Source organism: Dipteris shenzhenensis, chromosome 14, assembly GCF_047967505.1.
Source record: "Dipteris shenzhenensis isolate YYH24624 ecotype China chromosome 14, Dip_SZ_1.0, whole genome shotgun sequence".
Lineage (NCBI taxonomy): Eukaryota > Viridiplantae > Streptophyta > Polypodiopsida > Gleicheniales > Dipteridaceae > Dipteris > Dipteris shenzhenensis.
The window spans coordinates 48,113,246-48,128,715 of NC_141609.1; the positions used below are offsets into that span (position 1 = coordinate 48,113,246).

General features: G+C 38.2%; 1 protein-coding gene across 1 annotated transcript; it reads right to left on the reverse strand.

Annotated features, from left to right (window-relative positions):
* Positions 1–14,547: 14,547 nt before the first annotated feature.
* On the reverse strand, positions 14,548–15,120 carry LOC147894748 (uncharacterized). The gene is made up of 2 exons (XM_087385364.1): positions 14,837–15,120; positions 14,548–14,714 (listed from the first exon to the last, which is right to left on the reverse strand). Exons 1-2 carry the CDS (start codon positions 15,018–15,020, stop codon positions 14,548–14,550), a joined length of 351 nt encoding a protein of 116 aa, XP_087241490.1. The 5' UTR covers positions 15,021–15,120.
* Positions 15,121–15,470: the final 350 nt, after the last annotated feature.

The following is a 15,470-nucleotide window of genomic DNA, read 5'->3' on the forward strand; positions in this document are numbered from 1 at the left end:
TATCCAATAGCATGCGACAATGCCTTGCACTTCAGTAGCTCTGAAGGCCCTCAAGGAGAAAATTTGTTGTGGAAGACCACGAGGTGCTCTATGACTTTGCCGAGGTAATGGGACAAAGAATGCTCTCGCCCAAATGCGTTGCGAACATTACCTCATCAAGATGAGAATTCATCAAGCTCAAACACCTCCTACAACAATTCAACAAACATTAGAAGACCGACAAAACAAATTATACCAAAATTTTCTTCCAATCCCTGTACTGAAAAGCTAAATACAACATTTGGTGTGAAAAATGGTATCTAATAACCACATTGTCTTTACATGCATGACATTGAAACACATCACCCTTTGGGTTGCCTTACCTAGTTCCCAAATTCATCCCAAGTAAATCTTGGAGAGCATTTTCACCTACACGCTTGTAGGACCACATAGTTTTTGTTCTATGCATATGTATATTCTGAAACAAAGAAGCAAAAATGTGCAAAGGCATAAACCAAGATAACCTTGCCCATTTGGATCCAAATGTAAACTTCATGGCCATGCCCACATCCTTTGCACTCTTGTCCTTGTACAATTGCAATGTCCTCAAGTCCACATTGCTGTAATCCATGTCTTGAAGTTGTCATGGTGCAATGGTTTGCAGACGGCCATAGCTTGATGTTGTTGTTGTAGTGATGTATGTTGCATTATAGTAATACATCTCCTCTACATGCATTTTCTTACCTAAATCCTCATGAATCACAGAACTTTCCTATGAATGATTCAACTGGTTCCCACTCCTCGAAGTCCGAAGGGAAAACATCTACCACCATGAATAAGAGCTCTTAGAAACCAAACACAAAATTTCCAAATGGACTCATTACACTTACAGGTGAAAAAGATACATAGATAGAAAGGCTCATAGTCTGATGGTATCCTAGATTGATTGAATGCTAGAGGAAGCCACATATCTTTTCCCATGTAAACATGTTGCACTTTTGCAAGCCATCCTTTCTTCCCAAACTTGAACTTCAAGATGCGCCCCTTCCACTCATGCAAGATATCACCTCTCTTGCTCTTGGGAAGCTTATGTGGACCTTTGGCCAATCCTTTCATCACTATCCAGTCATTTAAACTGTAGGTGCAAGGGATCCATGCATCCAATGCATTTTTGGTGTTGTGGAAGACACAAGAGGACACAACATTGCATGGTCTTGTAACCTTGCTCCTCACCATGCTTGCAGAGGTTGCAACATTAAGAATGGGAATCCTACATAGGGCAATGTAGCTCCAATAGAGGCATAAAAGAGGGAGAAGAGAGCAACATTAACAACAAAGGCACAGGAGAGGGAGAAGGAGAGGGACAAAGCAGCTCCAATAGAGGCACAAAAGAGGAAGGTGGAGAAGGACAGAGCAGCACCAATAGAGGCATAGGGGAGAGAGAGAGGGGAGAGGGAGAGAGAGAGGGGGGAGACGAGAGGGGGAGGTACACAGCAAATGGAAGAGAGAGAGAGAGGCAAAACGGCATATCCATGGGCCAAGAGCATTGTGGATCCAAATCTCATGTACCTAAATGATCAATTTTGGTGCATCTCTCTCTCTCTCTCTCTCTCTCTCTCTCTCTCTCTCTCTCCCATTTGCTATGTACCTCCCCCCCATCCCCCCTCCCACCCTCCACCTCAATATATCATTGCCCCATACCTTCTAGCACCCTCATTGGTACACTTCAAATCCATCTCTAATCCCTTGAATTAGGAAACACTAATTGAAGGCCCTTTTGAGACCCCATTTCCCCCCTAATGCGAATAGTGCTCAAGGGCAGGGTACTTTTTGACATACACTACTCAGCTCTAGCACTTGGAATCAAAGATCTTGGACAATTAGATGGTTATGGAAAGCATCATTTGATTAGGTTTAGAGAGCCACTTTTACTAGATTCTGAGGCTAAACAAATCGAAGGAGAGAAGCTCAATCTAAAAGAAGTATAAGAGTAAACTCAAATGTATTGTATTGTCAAAAGTTACAAAGGACATAAAGGCCTACAAGAAAAGATAGAAAACTTAGACTTTGTACTAATTTTTTTGAAAAATATTACAGTCTCTACTTCATTGTTATAAATCTCCATAAGGTTTCCAACTTTATCAATCCACTTGTGATTCACAAAGACCTTTTTCTATGCAACTATTGAACTGTCAAGGAGCTGCCTTCTTCTTTTATTTTGTGCCATATTGTAGGCAAGTTTAACTTTTGATAATGAAATTTTTTTCTAGATTTGTAACCTTTGAAGTATATCTACAAATAACAATTGAAATACTTCTTTGAGACTATTTGCCTTATGTGCTCCTGCGAAATGTTGTGTATGTTGAAAAAAAGCATTTCTGGCTATGTAATGAGACTTTTCTATTCCTTGTGTAGACCATATTGCAGGGCATCCATAATTTTTAACAAAATATAGAAGGTGATTATATAGATATGCTGCAATCATAGAAAATATTAAGTCATTATTTTGTAGACCATGTTTGAAAGTACAAATTATGCATACAAAACAAATTTGTTCAACTTACCAAGTAGTGTGTTATGTTGTAGCTTGTCCACTACAAGGCATAGGCCATTTTTCGACAAAAATACCGACGCTTTTTACATTAAAAAAAAAATTTTCACGAGCGCAAACATCGCTATAAGAGTCGCTAAAAGCATCGGAAAAGAACCATCGCTATAAAGTGTTGCTATATAGCGACGATGACAAACGTCGTTATATAATGACACTATTAATCGTCGCTATATAGCGACACTGGTAAATGTCGCTATATAGCGACGATAAACAAAACTAAAAAAAAAGGGTTAGTGGGGCTAAACAGGGCTTGCTATGGCCTTGTTTAGCCCCACTAATCCTTTTTTTTTTTGTAATTACAAAACAAAGATTTGCGAAGAGAAAATGGAGAAATTCAATAAGTTTTGTATTCTCAATAGCCCTTAGATGCAAAAGTGGATTGAGAGATATGAAGTGGCCAAAGCAGAAAGAAACTCACATGTCACTTGATTGGCTACAACTAGCTCTATGTAAAGCCGAACGTGATGGAGAGACAATAAACGAGCGCGAGCGAGAGTTATCATCTAGATGTATGGTGCATGTAAGTTTCTTACCTCTTGACATAATTAAGTAATTATTTGTGGCAATATATAACACTATATTAGGGAATATGGGAGTTTTCAAGTAGTTTGGGACTTCACAATATGGTTAAGATTTGGCCACATGTTCAAATCTAAACCCATTACTTGAGAGTGGAATCCATCCTAAACACCATATTGGGGAATCCTCCCAAGTACCATTTTCACATATGGGTTCAAGTTTTGGCCACATGGTGAAATCTCAAGCCCTTACTTGAACGTGGGACTTGAAAGATTCCCAAATTCTCTAATATCGTGTTATATGCTATAAAATAGATGCATCTTCATTGTTTTAATGATGCTCTTTTACAGTACAAAAAGTACAGTGCATTATGGTCATATGGATGACATTTTCGCGTGGAACGCATCGATTCAAAGAGAGTCACGTATGATTGTGGAGTCATGGCTAACTTCACACAAGATAGCCGAGCAAGTGCTTCAGATACCAATCTTCTCTCCTCATAGTTGGATTATTGTGGAACCATACGTGACATCTATGAAATTGATTTTAGACGATTTACTATTTTCATTCTTGACGTAAAATGGTTTAGAACTACTTACAACGGTCCCCATGCGACAGTGAGAAAAGATAGTAGCGGTCTCTTTGCAATAGACTCCACCAAACATTGGACCGATGAAAGTGATACTTTTGTTCTTCCCGAGCACTGTGAGCAGGTGCATACTAATGATTTAATTAGTCGAAGCTTTCGTTTTTAAAGTCCATTGATACATATACTTGAGCATAATTTCATATATATAATTGACGACATTTGGAACCCATCTTCAATATAGGTGGTTTTTCATCCGGATCGTTCTGATCCAAGATGGTGGTACGTGATCCAAGTTGCACCACGAAGTAAGCAAATTTTTGAAGATCGAGATGTGGATATGGAGATGCCACTACCAATGCCAGATCCAATTGATGAATCTAGCAAAGAAGATGTAGATCACCATATGAGCCAAGAGGAAGATGCGCATAATGACATCACACAAGAGGAAGATGGAGATCGCGATATTGAGGAAGAAGACAACAATCATCAAGAATCACCACACTTTATTGAAGAAGATGATCAAATACTTTTAGATGAACGTACGATGCTAGAGTACGATGATGATATAGGAGATCAACTCGGTATAGAGTTGGAGATAGACTTGTTTGGCACCTTAGACTTGGCTCAAGATGAAACAGTTGATGTAAATGCTCTTAATTGATTTTTCTCATCTCAAACTTGGACATGAATATATGAGCTTCAAAGGCTTGATGTACATGCTCTCATTTTTCTATTCTCTATGAGCTCAAACATATATGAAAATTTAAAAAAAATTATCATTGGAAAAAACTAATTTTTAAGGCCTATATTTAAAAAAAAACCTCTCTGAAAAACGTCGCTATATAGCGACCTTTATAATAGTCGCTATATAACGATGCTTTACGAAACCCGCTTTTCATACCGACGATTAACGCTAAGCGGGCGCTAAACGTCGGTACGTAAACGTCGCAATAGGATCTATGTGTAGTAGTGGTTGATGCTTGTTTCATTGATTTTCCAAAAGTTTTAAGCTCCTCTTCTAATGCATGATGATCATTCTTGGTCCATGTATTTTTGTCACAAAGTTGGAAAAACTTATTTAAGGATTTCCATACATCTCCTTTAACATTTCGAGCAACACTATCTGCCATATCATCTTTAACTGCATCATGCACATGCTTCCAAAGGCCGTATCTGACCCTCAAAACATATTTAGAACATCTACCAAGCCTCGCTTCTCTTTGTGGTTCTAATAAAGACCTTCTTTCTTTGACTCCACCAATTGACGGCTTGATAGGAACATCCTTTTCATTTAAGGACTTCTTAATGTCTATTATGATATGAACATCTCCACCATGGAGACCCATGTCCAATAATACTTTTTCTAATGCAAGAATTGCTTTTTCCTATTCTTTTTTGGTCGAAACTTCCAAGCAAATCCAATATATAAGAAGAGCAACTTTTCGACGATTCTACATAAAGCATGCAATGTGCATATATATACATTGCATAAAGGAATATCAAGAGCTGCTTTGAATTTCTGACCCTCGTGTTTGTAGTCTACAATTTCTTCAAGACGCAAGGAATCGGAGAAGCAAACCACACCCATAGGTATAATGAATGCTGACTCACTCTAACCCACTTAGCCTTTCCAACTTCATCATCTTCCACTTCGGCCACCAATTAATGCCTTCAGCTGCCAAGGGCTGAACCCTTTTTGGTACACTCCTTGTTGGAACCATTTCCATTTTAAATTTCTTCTTTCCTTTTCTGATGGTCACCCTATCAGCCCCCCAATCCTGCTTGATCTTGGCTACTCGAAACCACAGCCTACCAAGTAGCATAGAATAATAAGACTGCTCCAATCTAAGGACCACAAAACTGACCATAAATGTCAATCTGCAAACTCCAATCTACTGATTACTCAGAATTCTCAGAGGTTGAACCCTCCTTTGGTCTACCATCTTCACCTAAAAAGGAGCTGGTTCTAATTCATTGAGAGAGAATTTCCTGTAAAGGTCTTCAGACAAAATGTTCACTGGACCCTCAATCTAACAGGACTTCTGGTATCATCTGTGACTTATATTTGACCTGAATAAGTGGTACAATATAGTCCACATCCTCAATCTGTGCTGGATTAATAGTTGGGTCAACTTCAAAGGACTCTCCCTCTTCCCTTATCACCTTATCCCCATTAGGCTCCCCCTGCCAACTGACAGCATAGCCAACAATTGTGTTTTGAATTCTGTTACCAGCTTAAGAAGCTGGTCCAATGTGATATTGATCTTAGCATTGAGAAGGCTATGAAACAATTCTTCTTATTCCCCTGTAACCTCCTTTTCTGATTCTTTAAGTACGCCGATCCCTAGCTGGGGGAGTGATCTTGTCTTTTGATATCTTTATCTCATGTTGTCATGATCTCTCTTTGCATTGTACCTACTTGTGGACCCTTCTATCATTTTTGCACACGTCCATACTCTTCTTCTAAATCAATATGGAGGTGGTAAAGTCTCTTCTTGCTGGATTGTTCTTCAATGGCATGGTCACATGTTGCCATTTGTTTGAGCAATGTTGTCCCATTACTTCACACCATCATCAACTTTTATAAAACAAAGTGTTAGCAATGGAATTATCGCAATAAATCCATGTTAATCTTTCGTGGGGATGTTTAAAAATTTTAAAAACAAAGATTATAAATGTTAGTTATGAGTTTATGACCACAGAATCTTGCAGCCTACATAAGTCAACAACCATAAGTCCATGTTTATCTTTCATGCGGAGGCTTAAAATTTTGAAAAACAATGATTCAAAAATGTTAATTATGGGATTCTGACACAAAAATCTATTGCCACCAGCATGATTCAAGACTAGGGCAGAGCCCGCTTTAAAGAGAGAGTATGATAGGAGCATTTAACGCCAGTTTATTTTTATAGATTTTGGAGAAAAGAAAAATGAGAAAAGAGCAAATTTCTTACAAGGCCCCAAAATGAGTTCCCTTTTTTCCCAATGGACGCGGATGCAAACACAAAAGTGATGCCAAGACATGGACATGGAAATGATGCCCACCGCTACACTAATGAACGTCAAAAGCTAGAGCTTGCAAGAGCACCGACGAGAGAGCCTGGCAAGGGGAGTGAGAGAGCAGGGGAGGGGAGTGAGAGAGGAAGAGCACAGTGGGGGGGGGAGTGAGAGAGTGGGGGGAAGTGAGAGAGTGGGGGAGGGGCTTGAGGGAGGAAGAGCATAGTGGGGGGATTAATCATGTAGGTTGTAATGCAACATTTTGGGGCAAATGCAAAAAAATTCGAGTAAGTGCAATACTTTTGCACAAATACACTATACCCCCTCGAGTGTCCCAAACACTAAACCAACCATAACTTTAATTTTCTTACATTGTTGTGATAGGAGCAAGACAAGCTACGACATGGTAGTTAATAAGTGATATTTTGGGCTACAAGAAAAAGTTATATTCAAATGATTTAGGAAATCTTGAACACACAAGCCATATTTCAAATAATTAAATGTAGTCTAACACTAGCCTCAATACACTAACCTTGAATAATCTCAGATACACTATATTCAAATGATGCACAAGAAATATTTCACACAAGCCATATTTTAGATAATTAAATGTAGTCTAGAGTTAATCCAAACACTAACCCCTACATTTTACAACTATATTTGTTATTATTTTCACTTAAGTTACAATTTTTCCATTTGGGCCAATTTCACTCTAGCTTTGGCCCCGATTGGGCATTTTCCTATCAAATTGGCTTGGGGGAACTATTGACAGCACTATGGAGAGTGCTTTAAACAAGAAATTGACATTTTTCCCAAATAATTTTCCCAAAATTGGCCATTTGCACACAGGCGACACGCTGGCAATGTCAAAATCATCAAATACTACACAAAAAATCAAGGATATTATATATGCATTTAATGTGAAGTTAAGCTTAAGTACTAGACTGACATTTTTGCAGTAAGAGTACTAAACTGACATTTTTGCCATAAGTATCTGTATTTTATGGCATTTCCCATATTTTGAGTGCAAACAAAAAGGGTAAATTGTAAATTTCTTAGAGGGCCCCAAAATGAGTTCCCTTCTTTCCTAATTATTTTCCCCTGAGGCTCTAGGAAATGTATTCGATTAACAATTTTGCCTTTGCCTTAAAACATTTATGCAATAATTGGCCACTTGAGCATAAGCACTAAAATCTTTAATTTGATAATCCACATTAAAACCTTTAATTTGATAGTCCACATAAAAATTGAAATTCAGATAACAAATTGGAGGATGTAATATGAACATACTTTATGGCATCACTGATAATATATGTGTGCTTTTGCACTGTGTTGATGATGTCAATCTCACAACCAAAAATGTCATACAACTCCTCTCTCCTTGCATCATCAACATGAAATTGTGTTATATGTCATGAGGGGTGGCCATTGAAGGGATGTGTAAAGGTGGTAGGAGATGAAGGCTAAAGAAGTGTTGTGTAGGAAATGAATGTAATAAAGGCTAGACAGAGTCCCAATCTCTTTATATGGTCTTGGAGAATTTTAATAAAGGCCTTATGAAGGTCTAAGCCCCTTATTTATGCACCTTGATTTATTGAGAATTCAAATGTCTTTAAAAGAGATGTATGCATTATATTCATTTACCGTACTATAGAAAATTAAATGTTTTTAAAGAAACATTTCTAGTACCTAATAACTACTACAACTTAGTACACTTCATTAATGATTCACATTGTAAGAAAAAGTTAGCCTGCCTGAAGTGGTACATTTTAAGAGAGTTAATATGAAACTTTATAGAACAAACTATAGTATCCATTGTTGTAAAAAACATTGCTTGGTATTAATTCAAATCATGTTTAGTCAATGTACATGGATGCTCAATGATTCCATTCAATGAAACCTGCTATTACATCCATGTGTTTTTCCAATAACTTTTTGATCCATATAGGAAATAACAATCATTATAAGAGATATCCCATTATAATCATGAATTAGCTAGTCATAGATATTGTACAAGTGCTTGGCATATGACTGCACCAGTAAGAACTCCCTTCCCAATTTCTCACCCAAGGTAATTGCTTTGAAAATATGATAACAAAACGGCATATTCATGGGCCAAGAGCGTTGTGGATCCAAATCTCATGTCCCTAAATGATTAATTTTGGTGCATCTCTCTCTCTCTCTCTCTCTCTCTCTCTCTCTCTCTCTCTCTCTCTCTCTCTCTTCCCCTTCCTCCGTCCCTCCCTCCCTCTCTGTAGCCCAATGTTGAAAATGAATGCCTAATACCTATATAGTATGAAAAGCCAAGTTTTGTCTATGTTAACACAAATACTAATGATATACATTCTTTGCTATGACTTTGATTAAATAAATAAATTTCACCTCCATAAAGAAGACATAAAAAATTTGAACGTGGAGGATTTTTCAAAGAAAGTTTGTGTATTTCATAGTGGGGAGAGAAGGTTACATAAGAACAAAGAGGCTAGCATGGCAAGGTATGTAGCATTAGGAAAAAAGGGAGCTCATTTTGGGGCCCTGAGAGAAATTCACAATTTCTTCATTTTTATTTCCTCTAAAATAAAATATGACATAACTCCATTGATGCATGTGCAAAATTCGATCCTTCTGACATTGCCAACTTGTCAAATCACTTTCTTTAGTACACTTTTTTTGCAGGGCCTTTTTTAGGCCTCCAGGTGCCTGTTTTCAGTGCTTCAAATATCGTTCCAGGGGTTTTGGCCCTCTTCGGACGCATTGGTGATGTCAAAAGTACCAGATATAACAAAGTAGCTCAAGTATCCTCATTGAATGCAAACTTGATAATATTTCTTTTTTCTTCCTTTTTTGTATTTTTCCAACGTTACGTTGGCCCTCCTTTGATTGGTGGATGGCTATTTTCCTTCCAGGCTTAAAGGCCCCAAAATGAGTTTCCTTTTTTCCTAATGCTAGTCCTAGGGGCTGAGGGAGCCACGGGTGGAATCAAGTCTAGGGGTCTAGGAATCAGTATGTTCCCCTCCCCTCTAATCATTTTCTCCATATCTTCAATTGCATCTATCAGAACCTCTTCGTCAGTCATTTCTTGGTATTTGAGGTCCATGTCCACAACATGCAAGCTTGGAACAAGGTGTGCTCTCAGTAGGACTGCCCAATCTGCCTCATTGTTGAAGATCGTGCCATACTACAAGAACAGTGCCTCTAAGTGCTCTACAAGTTTCTCATTTGTGGTGGCCATGTGGCGAGGAGAGAGGTGGAGGGAGAGGGTGAGCAATCGAAGAAGACTCAAAGGTTGAGAGGAGGAAGAGGTTCATGGTGATAAATTAAGAGGAGGAAGAGGATGAGAAGAGAAAGGGGTTTGTGGATATAGCTTAGGAGGAAGAAGAGATTGAGACTCGGAGTAATAGGTTTGAGGGGAGGGGATCTCTTGGGAGAAAGAAGAGGTTGAGAGGAGGGGATAGCTTGGGAGAAGGATGGTTGAGAGGAGGAAGAGATTGTTGGGGATTCTACACCACAACAAGAGCCATTTTTGCATTTGCAAAGGGCTTGGGTGAATGGGGATAGTTTGGGAGGACTTTTGGGCATGTGGGGAGACTTTTGGAAAGTTTTGACTTTTTTGGAGGCAAAAGTTGCGCGAATCTGCATGTCTACCAAGGAGGGGGAGGGGGAGAGTAGGGCCCCCCCCAAAAGTCAAATGGGTGATTAAATGCCCAAGTGGGGGTGGGGACAAGAGGGGGGCTAGTGAAAGAGAGTGGGGACCAAGGACATTCTCTCCACCAATGAGAGACCAAACAAGAATCCTCCATTCTTTTAATGCCCAAGCCTTCCTATTGGCTGGTTTCTTAATCACATTTCTTAAGGGCCTAATCCAAGAGGCCCTTTTTGAGTCCACAATTCCCCTAATGAGACATTTGATCTATCCACCATCCACCTCCATCCAAAGGCCAAGGTTGCCAAATTTTTAAAATAAAGGTACCCATGTTAGTTGAGTCAATGCTATAGGTCCCTTAGCCCATGGGTTACCATAGTAGGTTCATTTCTAATTAACTTAATCCATTCCTTATGAGGACCTTTTGAGATTCCGAATCTCCCCTAATTTAGATGTCTTAATTGATGATATTTTGTCAAATTTTGATAATTGTGAAATAGTCTTAATGCCTACTCTATTATCTATTTATCAAAGAATTAATTCACTAACACCTTCAGGTACATTAGAGAACAAGATGTTAGGTCTTGTGACTATGAAAATACTATCCATCTATACTAGAAATTGTCAATCTTTATTTTTGGGTTGTTAAGTATAGCTCTTTCTATCCCTATAGGTCTTGTGATTCTCCTCATGAGCCTTGGACTCCTTTTCACCTAGACTAGAAATCAACAATCTTTGCTTTTACGTTAATAGGTCTAGCTCTTTCTATCCTTCTTAGAGATATTGAATTGAGTCTATCTATTCGGATCAAAGTTTCGTAATATTTTTTTATGACATGGGAATTTAAGAGGTTGAAAAGAGCTTCAAAGTTACCTCACTACTTAACGGGTCATTCCCCCTTCATATTAATTTCGTTTTCTCTCCTTGCTTCTCATATCCTCTCTGTTATACCATATATGGATTCAATTTCAATTACTGATTACTAATGGATATTATATATTTCTACACGAGATTACTGTAATACGAGAACTTTCTAGCTTGCCCTAGGCCTATCCTAGGGCTATGTCAATATGATTAAGGCATATCCTTGCTCCTACTATCTACATCATTCTCATTCGTGGGTTACCCTTGAAAAGATCATAGATTGACAAGATAGAAGCACACCAGGCTACCAACAACCAACAAGAATGAATAATCACACTATGCTACCAACTAGCCAAGTTATATGCTTAATTGCTTAGATATAGTACCTTAGCTAAGACTTATATGGCACCCAAAAGTATACTTATATGAACAAAACTAGAGGTTAGAAATTGAACAAATGGGTAGAGTTGGCTACTTTGGTTCCCCTTTGGTTATTGATAAGCTAGCATTTTAGTAGGGATCAACCCTAGATTTGGGTGGACCGAAGATTGATCCATTCATGCCTTCTAGAGGGCTAATCTCCTCATGCAAGATATGGATCAAATAGACTCTCCACCATTTATATTAAGATCCATTGGATCCACTCCTTCAAACCCATGTATTGATGCCTTATGTAGGCATATACATAGCTGAGAAGTAGTACCAATATTATTAGAAACAATATTGGGACTAGCATCTACAGTTGTAAAGTATTTAGCAAGTTTTTTGAGGTTTAGTAGACCAAGAACCTCTCTTTTATCCATTATCATCTATGTTAGAAGTACATTTCTTGAATTCATGATGAACATAAGAATAGAAAACACTCTAGGCAAGGTGAAACCCTTTTAATTTTGTGCCTCTCTATGTGGATGTCATACATAATCTCTTTATTCTATTTCATTTGTTTTTGTGTAGAAGCATTCTAAATAAGGCTTTTTAGTTTTAAATGTATATACTCATATAAACTTTGTTAATTGTGTACCTTGTTGGCATGTACACAAGGGGAGGATTCAACATTGTATTAGTTGTATATAGTAGTATCTAACAAGATTCTAAGTGTGCACTTAGTATAGGGCTCAAAACCAAGTCCACACCCTTAGTTTAAGGTAGCTAGTGCTTAAAGGGTGTGACAATGACCCAATCCAACATTGTGTATAGCACTATCTCACAAGATTCTAAGTGTGCACTTAGTATAGGGCTCAAAACTAAATCCACACCCTTTAAGGTAACTAGCATTTAAAGGGTGTGACAATGACCCAATCCAAGACTAAAGTTGTGTTTTTGATCCCACTCTATGCCACCAACAAGGATTTCCCTACCTATGGCATTGTGTACCCCTCAAAATATGGACCATTCTAGAAAAACATAGTAGCATTGATATTATCATCTCTCTTACCATTACTACATTATGGCTATACCAACACTAAAGAAAATGGTAAGGATCTAAAATTATTCTCTTATTTTTTCGTTATGACTTTCATTTAATTCCATCCTCCCACCAAAAGTACCCACCTTGCTTGCCCCCTCCTTTTCCAGTGTAGTGATAGAATGAGGGATCTTTGCCAAAGAGGGAGTTATAAACTTGATGTGAAGTTCTTTGGAGGTGATTTACCACTCAATTGCTTCGAAATTACTAATCTTTCATTCGAGATTTAGTTTAGTTTTGGGTTCCTCCTTGATATTCTCCCTAAAACCTCCCTCTCCTATCTTACGAGGGATTTTAGTTTTATTTTAAGCTCATTCTTGCATATTCCCACTTCACCTTACTTAACCCCTTGAATTTCATACTTTAATTTACAAGCAATTAAGAAAATTTGATTTCATGGCTAGATTGAAAAACCAAAACATACTTTTTAATTATTCAAAAACTTCCTTTTGATTGCATGGTTAGATAGAACACAAAATTTCCATCTTTTTTTCATTTTACAACTCGTTAATCTGGGCTACGATTTGAGAGTTATGACTATTTTTTCACCATTATCACGTCTCCATGGATCATGTCACTGCGAAATGGTCTTACAAGGATGAAAAATATTGTTTTTAACTCCATGGTTAGATGGAGCACAAAAATTATAGCACTTTTTCTTTTTATAGCTCAACAATCTGAGCTATGATTTGAGAGCTATGACCCATTTTTTATGTTCATCACATCTCTTTGGACCCTTTTGCCAGTTAAAGGGTCCTAGAAGGATGAAACAATTTACTTTTGATTGCACGGTTAGATAGAGAAAAGAAATCAATTTTCCTTTTAACATCTCATCATTTTGAGCTATGGTTTCAAATTTATGACCATTTTTTCACTGCCATCACACATCTCCATGGACCCTTTCACTGGCGGTCTCCAAGAAATATTTTATATGATTGCATTGTTATACGGATCATAAAAATAACGTCACTTTTTGTTGTTATATCTTACTAAATCCAAGCTACAGTTTGATGCTCTTCACATATCCATGTAAAGGGTCCTAGGAGGATGCAAAATAGTACTTTTGACTACATCTTGGCTAAGAAAAAATATCTCCTCGGATCCTTTCAAAAAATTTTGTTACCCAAAGAGTGAATAAACCAAAATTTCATAAGTTTTTAAGGCTCTTTAGTAAAAAATAAGCTCATTGAGCTTTTTTTAGATGCATTCAAATTGAAAATAAATAAATGAATTTCGGTCTTTAAAAAGCCCATGAGATTGGATGAAAAGGTCCAATGAGCATTTTTTTGTTGCATTTAAATTAAAATAAGTCAATAAATTTAGTTCTTAAAATGGTCCAAGTGAACCTTTAGCTAGTGGTGGAAGAGTCCTATGAGCAATTCCTTTTCAATAATTTCAATCACAAGAACATAATGGTGACACTTTTATCCAACCCACACGTCCTCGCTTAGAGATGTGATCAATGTGGTTGGTTATAGATTTTGAAAAGTGTCACGAATCATACGAAAGCAAGCAAAAAGACCAAACTTCCACATGGAAATGCAATCTAAAAAGTAACACCTTCTCATTAAATGCTTTTTTGCCAATAATAAAGGATACATAATGAAAGATAAAATATAGGATGCATAATGTTTTTTATTCCCAATAATATAGGATACATAATGAAACATAGTATGGCAGATATGCAAGAGTAAGAAATAAAGTTGGATTCACCATCATGCTTGTAGACGACAAAATTGTCATGCAAAGGCAATCATGGCCAACCACTATAGGGAATGTATTCCTTGAAAGACGTCAACGGGTATGTACTATGATTCTTCGATGTTGTTCTGCAAACATGCCAATGGTAAACTTAGTCGTACTATGTAAAGCCAGCTGGATCAGTGCGAATCCCCAATACAAGTAACAGAAAATAACTGCGGGCTCGATGATCGACTTGAACTAGCAAACATTGAACACCAGTGAAAGTATCGACAGACTTTCTCTAGAACCTGGGCACTGATGCCCGGGAAGCTCACTTTCCGGACCTTCGCCTTGTTGAAGCTTCCTGCACAGCAACGCCGCGAAACGGGTGCGGAATTTTACTTATAAAAGGAGCGAGCAAATTTCCTAAAACTAAATTATAGGAGCATCAACGTGCAATAAAAGCGTAGTAGCTCGGCTTCTCACCACTCAAAGCGAGCAATTCCTCCAGAGCGTTAAAAATGGCAACAGCAGTGCGGCGGATGGCGGTGTCGAAGCGAAGGTGGATGGCGTCGAGTTCCTCAATTCCCATGCAGGCTATGGCGGCAAGGTCGACGGTGAACTCTAAGCCGTCAGCACTGCTGAGAGTGATGGTGCTGTTCTTATACATGGTGGGTGTGATGGAGGGCAAAGGATGCAAAGGCAAGAGATGGATTGGAAGGAGAAACAGAGAGATGGGAATTCGGAAGCATAGAATGGATCAGAGACAGAGAGAGTGAGACAGCGAGAGAGAGAGATCTCAAAACTCAAGCACAGGAGACGGCGCACACCCTTGCATTATTTATAATGTTAGGACCCCCTTGCATAAAACATTAATCTTCCAAGAACCCATCGCCTCAACGTACTTGAAAAACTCTCTCATGCCTATTTTATACCTATTTACTTTGCGCCGTCTAGCAGGTTATAGCAACCTTCTTGGCCTCGTTTTCTCTTAGTCCCCTTTGTTCACCTTGTGTTTGCCGCCTACTTTGCACTTCTATAGGGCACTTAGGAGAGGGCGAATCTTTGTGTCCCTTGGGTACTCATAGCTTTTCTAATCGAAGCTCATTAGTTTAATTGT